Raw genomic sequence first — 13751 nt, 5'->3', positions numbered from 1 at the left:
GGGCGGGGCCTGGGAAGGGAAGGGGCGGGCAGTGAGGGGGCGGGGCCTAGGAAGGGCCGGGCCGCGCCGGGCCGCGAGGGAAGGGGCGGGGCCTGGGAAGGGGCGGGCCGGGCCGGGCCGCGAGGGAAGGGGCGGGGCCTGGGAAGGCGGGACCGCGCGCGGGCACCTCCGCGCCCCTGCCCGCCCGGGAGAGGCCGGGAGGAGTGGAACCGGTTCTGGGACCTTTAGAAGCTTTGGCGGAGCAGGGCGGGGCGATACTCGGAACCGGCCTGTCGCAAACACCCGCCTCCGCCCCGGCCGGTCCCAGGGCCTCCACACTGTGCACTGCATTGCCACCTAGGACCTCTGAGGAACTAGGTAATTTCCCAGCCCGCCGCCAGCACACGGGCCGGACACGCTCACACACACACACTCACACACACTCTCACACTCACACTCACACACTCACTCACAGGGACACCTCAGTAGGAGTAGCTAATAGCTGCCCTTCTTCCCGAGGAGGGAACCCGGCAGGGCGAGGAGAGCGGCCCCTGGGAGCGCCTGGGAGCTTCCCCTTCCAGGGCGAGCGCGGGAAGCCCGCCCTCCGCGCGGCCAGGCCGGCAGCCGCTCCTTCCTGTGGGGCCTGGCTTTCTCCGGAACGGAAAGGGCCGCGTGTCACGTGGACTCTCGCCAACTTGCTTTCTGTGGAGTCACAGTGCTTCTTGGTTTCAGAATTAAGTTCACCACCTGTTCGGCCGCGCTCCGTGCTAGGCGTTTCCGCGGAAGGGCGCCCGCTGCCCCGGCGCAGCGGCCGGGTTGCCATTGCAGTCCGCCCGCGACGAGGGACAGGGCTCGGCAGGCCGTGCCGCTCGGAGGGGCGTGCAGACCAGCGGCTGCGCGGCCATGTCCACGCGGAGCTCTGCACTGAGCATTGGCAGTGGCTTCCCCCCGACCTAAGACGGCCGGCCCCCTCCCTCCGCATCGGGGCGCCCCACCCGAGGATTCAGCCCGCCTCCGGTTGAAAACGCTTTGGGGCAGTGGTTCTCAACCTTCCGGCCCTTTAAATACAGTTCCTCATGTTGTGGCCCAACCATAAAATTATTTTCATAACTGTAATGTTGCCACTGTTATGAATCGTCATGTAAATATCTGATATGCAGGATGGTCTCAGGCGACCCCTGTGAAAGGGTCCTTCCACCCCAAAGGGGGCGCGACCCACAGGTTGAGAACCGCTGCTGGGGAAAGACACGTGATGTTGCTGACTTGAAGTTAGGCCGCGTCTGCGCTGAACGTGCGGGCTTTTTACTCACTGTCATTATTCCCCAAACAGCACAGCCGACCAACTGGTCAACAGTGTTCACAGGGTGCCCGGGGTTCTAGGGGCCGTCTAGGCATCAGAGTCCAGGTTCCTGCAACTGCTAGGCTTTCTTTGTAAGGGGCTTGAGCATCCTCGGATTTCGCCATCCGAGCGGCCTGCGGCCAATCCCGGAGGATGCCGAGGTTCCCCTGCATGTTTCCTCGCAAGCCATTTGCATTTCCTCCTCCCATCCTCCTCCCTCGTCTCTCTGCCCCCGTCTCCACCAAATTACTTTATTTTAGACCATCGGTTCTCAGCCTGTGGGTCGCGACCCCTTTGGGGGGGGGGGGTGTCAAACGACCCTTTCACAGGGGTCGCCTAAGACCATCGGAAAAACACATATAGAATTACATATTGTTTTTGTGATTAATCACTATGCTTTAATTATGTTCCACTTGTAACGATGAAAATGCATCCCGCCTATCAGATATTTACATTGGGAAGGTTGAGAACCACTGCTAGATTCTAGCGTCTGGGAAGCTGAAGAGGAGAGGTGCCCGCGCTGTGAGTAGGGGCCGTCCTCCCGCCGAGAAGAGGAGGAGGGCGAGGCCCGGCTGCTGCTCCCGCCAAGTGAACACGGTAGCAGAACCTGCTAGGTCGGGTCTGGACACGCTTTTCTGTTCGGCAGCGCACAGACTTTTTTTTTGTCACTTTAACTTCAGTGATCTTGGGTGCCCCTGAAGGTAAATAACACACCTGAGTCATAAAGCTGCAGATGCGTTGAGTTCAAAGTTTTGTTTTCTACTTTTAAAGCCCTCCATACATTACGGCCAAGGTAGCCTGGAACCCAGCCTCCTGCCCCGGCCTTCCTCTGGGATTATGAAGGTTGGCTGAGCCATCTGCGCTGGAGAAACCAGGTGTAACAAGACCGGGGCAGAGGGCTTCCGGGGTTGTTTGTGGCACTTTCTCCAGCTCTGTGCCAGTGTCTCTGGGGCAATCCCGCAAGGTTGCTGCTGCTAGAGCTCCCGGTGAGGACCTGCCTTTGTTATGCAAGTCGCAGAGCACGCAGTGTCCCAGCCTCCTATTCCTCGGCCGCACAGGAAGGAGGAGAGGGGTCCATAGGAATTCTGGGCTTAGGATACCTCTTAACTCTTCGCTCCACCCCATCACCTTTAGAAGCCCAGCTGGCTCATAATCAAAGACAGGCAAGGCTTCAGAGCGCTGCCTCCAACTTCAGCAGGGTCATTAGGATTAAAGTGATATATAGTCAAAATGAACTTTCTGCACAAATCTAAGTTGATCCAAAGAAAGCAATTAATCCTTTTTTTTCCCTCTGTTTCCCTTATCGTTACGTGGACTCATATTTTGTCCCAGCTCTCTAATTTTTTTTTTCTCATTTTCCCAACAACATAGTTGTTTCTTTCGACAACTCTTAAAAATTTCAGTGTCAGGGAGGGTCAGCCATTCCTGGTTTTTCTCTGAGCCTGTCTACCGAAAATCTGCTGCTGTAGCAACTACCAGGCTTTTGAATCCGGCTGCAAAGATGCCATTTGGTGTGGTTTTCCAGGTTGTGCTGTTTCCCCAGGGAGAACTCTGAGATCCTGGGACATGTAGGTATGTTGAGACAAGAAGGGGACTTAGAGCCACAGAAGGAAGGTAGCTTACCGTGGCTTCGCTTCAAAACCCTGGGATGGCCCCACAACCACACCAAAATCCTGTTCTGGAAGATCTGCCCACTCAAATCAGGTTCCCCAGACAAAGCAACCACAAAAGTGGGTAGGAGTGAGAACTGTGGCAGGCTCAGCCCCCTCTGGAATGAGCCTGTTGAGTGTATTAATGCTGGCCTTTTCCTTAGAGTGGAACTTGGGGGGAAAAAAAAACACAGAGGCTGGATCCTGCAGGAAGAAAAGAAGAGAAAGTGAACCACTTATAAAGATAAAGGGAATCTTTCTCACCCGCTTTGTGTGGTGAGCTAAACCTACTGGAAGTCAGGCCCAAGAGATACACAAGCCCAAATGGATGAGGCTATCATGCTGTCAGCTCCATGGGGTTTGGAAAGAGCCGAGAAATTACTCCATTCCATTTGACTCTCCTGGACATTCTGCGATGATCTTCATGGTGACATCAGCTGCCTCTCCACCTGCTGTGATTTACTAGTGCGTGTTCTGCATAGGAAAGGACCCCTGTACACTTTTCTTCCAATATGGTGGTCATTTTCATAACACTTTATCTCAGTGGTCCCCAAAGCATGTTACGGAGCAATCTAAAACAATTATGGGGAAAATGCAGACATTTAGGGAACAGAAATGAGAAAATCCTTTGGCTGAAATAATCTATCCTTTATTTCACAAAGTCACTCAGTATCATAGAACCTGTCCAGGTGGTAAATAGAGTCACAGTCCTGGGGGAAATGACCCAAAGATTATATCGTGTTTTTACTACCTTGTTATGCTCTCTGAGTGAATTTAGAAAGTCAGTGATATTCAAAGCAGGGTAGTCTTTTACTTACAACCTTACAAATCAACATTGACATGTGTCCTTAAAAAAAATAAAATTAAAAACCAACTCTTAATTCCTTACATTATGAAACAAAAAGGAATTTGTTCTAACCAGCAGACCAAAGGGCCATTCATCGAGTAAGAGAGAGATGAATTGGACTGAAGGGGAAGTATGGGGGATTAATCTAAGTTACTGATTGTTTCTTTTCTCAAAAATCTTCCTGGCAAAGATTAAATTGCACCAAATATCAATCAATTTTATGATAATAAGACTATCAAACCTGTTTCATTACAACTGTCTAAACATGATTTTCCCATTGAGCAGCCTATCCATCCAGAGTTCTGATTATGCTATAACTTAGGAGACCCCTTGAATCAAATATTAATATTTGTACAGTGATTACAGTAGTTGATGATTTGTACAGAGACTCTAAAATTAAATATAGTGTGTCATCTATAGCCTCAGAAAAGATGAAATGGAAAATTACTTTCTAACCTTTGTTTTTTGCTAGAAAAACTTGTAAGATGACATATTCAAAGTGGTATTATAATAACAAAATACTTCTTTAAAGTGCTCTATTTAAGCAAAATTTTTTACATTATATAGTGCAATGCCTTTCAGACTGTATTTATCCAAGGAATCTTTTCCAAGCAAATTATTAAATAGAAGCCAAATAAATAGGTAAAAAGCAAAGGTGCTAAGGAGACAGGGGAGGAATGGATTTCATTCTTTTAATCCTCACAAGGGCCAGTAAAGTAACTTTGAGGAACACTGGGGTTTTAGGAAGTGGGAAGACTTATCAAAAAGAAAATGAAAGGCACTATTTGAGATGACATTCCTTGCAACTGTATGTATATATGTGTTTGTGAAATATTCAATTAATATCTGCTTTCTGTCTTTATCATTCTCATTCTGAAGCTGTAACTTTTGTGGCATTTTATGATAGCACAAATAGATTCTGTGTCTATGAGTTTCAAATTCTAAGTTTTTGTTTGTTTGTTTGTTTTTATTCTAACAGTTCAGCAAAGGCCAGAGGCTATGTTAGGTCAAAATACATGTGACCTCAATGAATTATTCAGGTAAATATTTCTATCTTGTAGAATAACAGTAACATCTCACTAAATGATTGTCAAATTATGATTAGGACCTTAGAGAATATTTCATCCAAAAAAAACCCAGATTTTTTTTTTTTTTTTTTGTAGTTGAGAACACAGGTCCTAGAAGTTGAGGAACTTACCCAAGATTACAAGGGTGCATTCTAGAACCCAATTCTCATGCCCCTGAGTCCCATGCTTTTTCCAGTACTTTATGTATCACATCGTATAAATTAACATGAAATTCTTACAAGTTGAAAGTATCAAAATTAACTATTGACTGAAATCAGTTCAATATTTCTGAGTTTCTGTAGACCAGTGGTCGGTAAACTCATTAGTCAACACAGCCAAATTATCAACAGTACAACGATTGAAATTTCTTTTGAGAGCCAAATTTTTTCAACTTAAACTATATAGGTAGGTACATTGTTATTAACTTAATTAGGGTACTCCTAAGGCTTAGGAAGAGCCACACTCAAGGGGCCAAAGAGCCGCATGTGGCTCGTGAGCCACAGTTTGCCGACCACGGCTTTAGACTAACCCAGTCTGGTTCACATTTCAGTCATAGTCAAGACACACGGCTTGTGTTCGATCAAAGATCTTGGAAGCATCCTGAAGCAACACATGTCCCTGCAAAAGCATGTCCGGAGGCCATCCAGGGAGACACAGGACACTGAGCTCACAGAGCCTTCATGCCTTCCTTGGAAAGCAGCGGTCGCATCAGCATATCTGGAGACAACTTTGCGACTCTGAGGCTGAGATGGGAAGGCTGATGCTCGGTGTAGGAGGGTCTGATCTCCGTCCACCTCTGAGAACTCCTTTCCCACCTAACTCTGTGAGCAGGAGGCAGGGAGAGGTTAGCCCGGAGCATTCAGTCTGGGGCTGGGTGCAGAGGCCTGCCAGTTTGGCTTGTCTTTGTATATGTTATCAAAACAAGGGAGGGTCCTGTGATTTTTAACTGGGTTTCAGTGTATTTGTGCATATGCCACATGCACTTTCAAATTACATAATTGGACACTTTATAAGTCACATTTCTTTAAACATGTCATTCTCTGCTTCAGGCTACGTTGGAGTTGTTTGTTTAAGTTCCTTTTGAGCTTTCAAGAGAAATAATAGAGAAGGATTTGCTATGAGCCAAATTAATAGACTGGTTTCCATTTTGGGGGTTTTGGCAGCTTTGTTTCTGCGGGGGAATACAAGCTCCTTAATGTTAGCCGCCGCATGCTCGTCTATATAATGATATTACATGCATTTCAGTGTTTGTAAATGCATGTGTTAGAGTGAGCAGCCACAGCCGGCTTCAGTGAGGCCGGCGGACAAAGGGTGAGTCTGCAGGTGAGGTTGCGCAGCCCAGTCCATCGACAGTGACCTGTAACAAGTCCCCAGTTGGGAGATTCATACTAAAGAACTTACCTGTTGTTTAGTGTAGTTTGGCAAATGGGGGATAATTGTCTTTGTAAAAGCATCAGGGGTACGTGGGGCGATGCTAATGCTTGTCATCCACTTTATTACATTATCCAGGGTGGCTGTTTTTTTTAAATTATATGCTCTATATAGTATTTAAGGTTTCCTCAAAACAAAGCTAAAAGGAAAAACAGAAGGGCTTATTACTCGTTACATAATACTTGCTCACCCTACCAAACAAGATTGGCGTGAACAACAAATACATTTGAAAATTGTAAGGGACATGGCAAACTGTGAAGAATTGTTCACATTTGCTGATATCGATACATGTTTGAGGTACATTTCAGCATTGAAAAGTTCAGGTGACTACCTTGACCCATTCCTCTGAAAAAATGTGACACTGTTTTTTTCTTGAACAGCTTTATTAAAGTACTAGAGGCCCTCGCAGCCCTGGCTTCATCCGGAAGGTCATCTGGAAGGACAGCCAGAAGGTCGTTGGGCTGTCCGGTCTAATTAGCATATTATGCATTTATTATTATAGATAATTTACATACCATAAAATCCACTCATTGTAAGTATACATCTTACTGATTTTTAGTAAATGTATACAGTTGCGCAGCCATCACTAGAATGCAGTTTTAGAATATTTTCATAACCCCCTAAAGCAGGGGTTCTCAGACTGTTTAAACAGGGGGCCAGTTCACTGTCCCTCAGACCGTTGGAGGGCCAGACTATAGTTTAAAAAAAAAACTATGAACAAATTCCTATGCACACTGCACATATCTTATTTTGAAGTAAAAAAACAAAACGGGAACAAATACAGTATTTGTATTTGCATGTGGCCCGCGGGCCGTAGTTTGAGGGCCCCTGCCCTAAAGTTCCCTCACACCCATTTGCAGTTAGTTAATCCCGTTTCTTGCCCCCAGCCCCAAGGAATCACTGATGTGCTTACTGTCTCTATAAAGTTGCCTTTTAGGCTATTATGAATAATGCTGTTATGAATATATATATATATCTTTGTTTGGATACATGTTTTCATTTCTCTTGAGTAGATTCCTAAGAGTGATTTGTTGCGTTTATGGTAAGTTTATGGTTAACTTTTTAGGACAATGTAAATCTGTCAGAGTGCCTATATCATTTTATATTTCCATCAGCAACGTATGGGGGTTCTAGTTTCTCCTCATCCGGCCAGTACTGGCTAGTGTCTGTTTAGTGGCCGTTCTAGTGGGTGTGCAGTAATATCTCATTGCAGTTCAGTTTCCATTTCCCTAATGACAATCTAAAGGAAGAGAAGCCAGTGCCCCTTGCCCCTGATTAAATGGTTAGATATTGCATGTTTTAAAAAATGCTTGCAGCACACAGGTTGAAAATCACTGTTCTATACTGTTATTTAACTTTTAGTGTGAATATATTTTTTTCTCCAAACTTGATTTTTAAAAAATTTTATTTAGGTATAATTGACATGCAACATGAGTTTCTGATGTACAGTATAATGATTTTATAGTTGTATATATATTGCAAAACAATCACCACAATAATTCTAGTTAACATTTATCATCACGCATAGTTACAATTTTGTTGTATGTGTGATTAAAACTTTTAAGATCCACTCCCGTAGCAACTTTCAAATATGCACCAAAGTATTATTACCTATACATTCAGGCCATGACTATTTATTTTATACCTGGAAGTTTGTATTTTTTGATCCCTTCACTCATTTCACCTACTCCCATCTCCATCCCCTGCCTCTGGCAACCACTAATCTGTTATCTATATCCATGAGCTCCTTTTTTTTTTTTCCTTTTTAGATTCCACATGTAAGTGAGATCATAAAATATTTGTCTTCCACTGTCTGACTTATTTTAGTTAACATAATGCCCTTAGAGGCCACCCATGTTGTCACAAATGGCAAGAGTTCCTTCTTTTTATAGCTGAATAATATTCCATTGTATATATATATATATGCCACATCTTCTTTATGCATTTATCCATAGATGGACATGTTCTCTAAATTTGAATTTTAAACTCCCTCAAGGGCAAGCCCTTTTAGCTTATTGATTTTTTTTTTTTTTTTTACATTACCAGGCCTAGCAAAGTACTCTGGAGATAATGCATCCTCAATAAATATATGTTGCATACATGACAAAAAGCTTACTGTTTTTATGTAAATATTGTCAGCACACCTGATATCATAATTTAATAAGTCACATTGAATTTTGTACATCAGAGGTTTCAGTTTTAAAACCATTTCAAAAGGGAGTGCATCAGAGTATAAACTTGGACAAATAAATTTAATGATCAGAGAAAAGTGACTCTGAGAATAAATTAATATTTTATGGTAACTAATATGTTTAAATAAATTCAAATTTTTAGACTTTTTTTTCCTGCAAATGTCCCTGAGTGCCTTAACAAAATAGTAAAACCATAGTTAATCACAAATGAATAATGCTGTCAAGTGTATCCATGAGTAAGGAGAAAGCAAAAGAACACTTCACCCATCATTAGTACTCTGGACTCAAAAGATTTCAAATTATAAATACAAATTTATACTTATGTGGAAGCCTGAATGTAAAACAAAAACAACTTTCCCTGTAACTAGTAAATAACAGGGGAAAAGAAAAAACTTTTGAGCCTTGCCTGGAAGGGTGCCAAAGATATACACTTGAGAATATTTTAAGGTAATTAGCATTTTTGTCTCTGTGTCAGTAAAAATAGGCCTTTGGCTGCTACTAATTTTCTTTGGGTTAGTGAGACCATTGTATGAATGAAGGGCTGTTAAAGGCCATTTATATTGTGCAAACAGAGGCACAAATTAGAGAGGGCATGTTAATAAGGAGAGGGGGCTTATGAGTGCTCAATTATGAGCCCAGAACCTGTTTCTATTTTAAGGGGATAGAAAACACATCAATCTTGCTTTTAGAATATTTTCAATTAAAATGAACAGCACATGGCATACTAAGAACCAGCGAAGGCTGCGGCTATGTGGGTCTTGAATAATTCTTACGTACCATCTTAGAATCAACGCTGATATACGTATAATGGGCTGAAATATAATTTGAGATCCCAGAAGACCGAGGTCCCTGAGCTGCATAAGAAATTCTAAAGGAAAAGAAATATAAAACTGGACCATCTGTTTCACTTTCCGGCATGCAACCTTCAGAGTAGACTGTTTGGAGAAGGATGCTGCTTTAAATCTGAATAGGGATGAAATATAGTACATACACTTGCAACATATCATGAACTTCCTCTCTCCTAAGCATAATCAATAGCAGTCTCAAGCCTAGTTCCGCATGTTAAAAACACAAAGCACAGTGCTAGCTGCACAGAGCATTCACTTCTCCCCACGCGGAGACAATAGTGAGCAGATTCCCCTCCAGCCCCAGGCAGCGCCTCCTGCCTAATTGGGTTGAGCAATGGGAGACATCTACTCTGCATAGGCAAGCGTTTGGGGAATCTCATTATCGTGTGCACACACAACTCTGCATAAGCCCAGTTTGCCCTCCTTTAGCCAGTACTCCCAGTGCCTAATGCCATGTTTTTTATGTGTGCTTATGAAAACATTTCAAGATATCATCCTCCACGCTACCTTTTCCCCTATGTGAAATGGCTATTGCTAGTATAGAATTAATAGCTAACCAAGTTGCCAGCGTTCACATAATGTTCTTAAAGTGGAAAAGCACTAAATAAAACAGTGAAGGGTAGCAGGCATGAATGTGTTTGGTCTCAAGATAAAGAAACCAATACTTTCAATGCTATTCAATAAGCCCAGTGCTGAACTTCTCAAACCAAGATTGTATTGGATTTCTGACCTTTTTTTTTTTTTTTTTTTCAGGTGGTGCTAGTCCTCGCTCTTGAAACCTTTGTAACTATTAAGGCTGAAGTGCCATTTAAAGAAAAAAGAAGGCAAAGAAATGAGCTGCGAGAGCCATGGTGAGTCGTTTGTCAATGTATCCTTTCTTGAGTGTGTTGGGAAGCAGGCTTCAGGGTGCTGGGATCATAGGCTTTATTTTGAATTTGTCTGTTATAACCTGAAAGCTTTCTTCAAGGGAATTACATAGGGTTCGTGTCTGTATACAAAGTCTGTTGCTATGGAAAGGTTTGTGCTTAACCATATTACAGTGTTCTGTTAGGAGCAGGGAACCTGGGGTATCAGTTCATCTCTTTCCAAAAGCCACATGTTTTATCGGATAAAAGAAATAAAAAAACATGCACAGCACATATTTCTGCCATTAGAGAACAATTCTAAAGGCCTTTCTTACATTGTATGTATCAAGAAACTATTCTACATTCTAAGATCCATGGTAGCTTCTTACTATAGAAGTTAGTTACAATGTAATAGACATCAATTACTCGCAGTATATTATCTAAGCTCCTCGGCTATTTCCACCTCTAACTTCACTTCCAGTTGCATTTCTCATTCCCACCCAAATATCTGCTGTTGGCTCCACAAGAGAGCTTTCCTTTTAGCATGTGCTCTGTTCTTGGTGAGCAATTCAACACAGTAAGATTGTACTGTGAATGTTTGCTGTTGACATGTTCTCTGAAAAGGGAGGGCGGAGGCTGCCGGAATATTAAAACCTGGGCTGTTCTAGAAAAATTCAACAATTGCTCAAACAATCTAAAATTTGTCAGTGTTCACATTTTTCCTTACATCAAAGTTGGCAAAGTATAGCTTGTCTCATTTTAAAACAGTAATACATTGTATGGTGCTAACACCTACACTTGTAGGAAAACATGTTGGTTCTGGGTGCAGACGCAGAGGCCTGGGTTGGGGGGTCTAGATATGCCATTTGCAGCCTCTGCCATCTTGGGCAGGCTTCTTAACCTCCCTGTGCCTGTTCACCCATCTGTTAACATTGGAATAAGAATCCTACCTATTTCAAAGGGTTGAACTGGGAATTAAATGAGATAGTTCTAGTAAAGCACTTAGAATAGTGCCTGGCACGAAGTAGGGATGCAGTAGGCGTTGGTTCCTTACATTGTTGGTCTTCCTATAGTTTTTAATCTCGCCTTTTTCCATGAATATGCAGCTACTTCTTTTAACTCGGAACAATCTTAAATGGTAGAATCTGGGACAATGTGGCTAGACATTTGAAAAATAGGTGGGGTTGGATGACTTTCCTGTATCCCACAAATAACCCCATTAACAATGAGCTTTGCCCTGTCTGGCTGGCTTAGTTGGTTGGAGCATCATCCTGTGCACCCAAGGGTTGCAGATTCAATTCCTGGTCAGGGAATATACCTGAGTGTGGGTTCAATCCCAGTTGGAGTGCATTAGGGAAGGTAACCAATTAATCTCTCTCGCTCTCCCCCTTCTTTCTAAAACATCAATTTAAAAAAAATGAGTTTTCCCATACCTGTGAGGACAGCTTTGCCTTTCAATATAATAACTAGGATTCTCTCTTTGTCCATTGTCCTGCTGAAAACTCCTTTTTGGTTCTAGATAATATAAATGTAAAAAGAGTTTGTCTGGATATGTATGTGTTACCTATGTCAACAGTTAGGAAGGGAGAGGGATAGAGAGTTAGAAACGTTGATCAGCTGCCTCCTGCACACCTCCTATTGGGGATGTGCCTGCAACCAAGGTACATGCCCTTGACCGGAATTGAACCTGGGACCCCTCGGTCCGCAGGCTGACTCTCTAGCCACTGAGCCAAACCAGTTAGGGCCAATCTTATATGTTATTAAATGTAGAAAGAGGTTTAAAATACCTGATCATTTATCCCAACGTATGCAAAGCTTTACCAGTATTCCAAGTATAAAAAATGTAGACATACAGAGAAAGACAAAGAGCTCATTTTGCACATATCCAAACGGATGCCCAAGGTTTCAGCCCAGACCTGGAACTCATTGTCAGTACTTGGCATTGATCCACAGCCAGGGAAACCATGATTATTAGGCCTGTTTTCTTTACTCAGAGCCTAATTTGGGACTGTCAAGTCAATTTGACTACAATTGAATGAAATTTTTGTTCTTTAAATGTTTGTTTTTCATATTTCATTTATATACTCTCTCTAGTAAGGTCAAATTCCTCTGTAACTATTATCTAATTTATTCTTGTAACTTCTCTGTGAGATAGGGAGCATTTATCTTTATTATTAGCATCTGGTGTTGGAAGATTCACATTTACTTTGTTGGGAATCACCAGGAATAAATCTCATGTAGACACTAATGGAAAATATAATAGGAGATAAATATAGGTATATCTGTAAATGAAGATATTTTCCCACCTTTGAAATCTGTTGACTAAAAAGATGAAAAATGGAACAACTTATGATGATTGAATAGTAATAAAAAGCAGCATTTAATCTAAATCTCTCCTTCCCATGATTACAGCGTGCTAAATATTACTCGATACTAGAAAGTCTGCTGATGAGCTATGTAAATGTTTTCCAATAAAATTAAATAGATTAGAATTGGAAAGAGAATGTTAATATTTCTAAGGCTTTTAAGGAGTCTTCTCTAAACACGTTTCCAAAAAAATACAATTGAAGACTATGTCCCCGCGTCACCAGTACCAGCATGGTGAGCGCCATTGTTTCCATGTGGATAGAATGGGCAGAGGCAGCCATCCTGTTGGAGAAGTTCCTGTCATCTGTGATCCTATATTGTTAATTCTCTTCGTGTATTTTGCCTGCTGCTTTGTTTTGGTTGTCAAAGTTTGTTACTGAGACAAGACTAAGATCATCCTACTCTGACAGTCGCAGATTGAGTTGGCATGACGCACCATGAGGTGCGTCTAATTGCTGTTAATATTGGAAGGATGGATAATCCTATTAAAAAGAAGAACAGTTATCAAAAAATAAATAGGTGGAGGCAAGACTAGATTACATGAAAGAAGGACAGCTTGATGAGGGGAAACCCATTAACCTGAAAGGAAACAGTTCTTTGCTTCCAATTTAGCGTTGTGAGCAAGACTGCATTCATACTAAATTGAAATGGAAACAATTTTTCTGATTCATTTGTAGACTTAACTATTAGGTTTTCTTATACCTGGAAAAAGAGACCCTACTGTGAATCCTAATTGTTAGTAGAATATCAAAATGCCATGTTAGGATTATGGGAAAACCTTTGTCTTGCTCCTGAGGTTTTATTAATGAGTGGAGAGCACAGTACTCTACACCAGTGCCTCTCAAACTCAATGAGCACAGGCATCACTTGGCGATCTTGATAAACTGTAGCTTCGACTTGGTAGTTTTGGAGTGGGGCCAACATGCTACCCTGGAGAAGCCCCTAAGAGATGCCCATCCTGCTGGTTCAGCACAATTCTTGGAGAAGGCAGGCTCCAGACAAATATTTTACAAAGGAATCTGTATACATGCAGCATGACTTGCTTTGCCATCATTCCAGGAAATTAAATGGCATTGGGATAACAATACCCAAACCACTTGCTTTGCAAATGGGAATGAAGAGAATTTAAAGTTTCACGGACTCTTTTAAGGACAACTTGAATTATGGGTAAAGGTGAAGCTGTAATG

The 13751-nt window shown here is 42.5% G+C and overlaps 1 protein-coding gene across 1 annotated transcript in view; it reads left to right on the top strand.

The window, feature by feature from the left end:
* Positions 1-193: 193 nt before the first annotated feature.
* Positions 194-13751, top strand: part of ARID1B (AT-rich interaction domain 1B) — a 400125-nt gene continuing 386567 nt past the window's right edge. Inside the window, exons 1-2 of the mRNA XM_059699964.1 lie at positions 194-357; positions 10106-10203. Coding sequence (XP_059555947.1) covers positions 10201-10203 — 3 coding nt within the window. The 5' untranslated portion in view covers positions 194-357; positions 10106-10200. The remainder of the gene's footprint in view (positions 358-10105; positions 10204-13751) is intronic.

This window comes from Myotis daubentonii, chromosome 6 (genome assembly GCF_963259705.1).
Source record: "Myotis daubentonii chromosome 6, mMyoDau2.1, whole genome shotgun sequence".
Lineage (NCBI taxonomy): Eukaryota > Metazoa > Chordata > Mammalia > Chiroptera > Vespertilionidae > Myotis > Myotis daubentonii.
The sequence above is the reverse complement of the archived record's forward strand: the minus strand, read 5'-3'. Positions and strand labels throughout refer to the sequence as shown.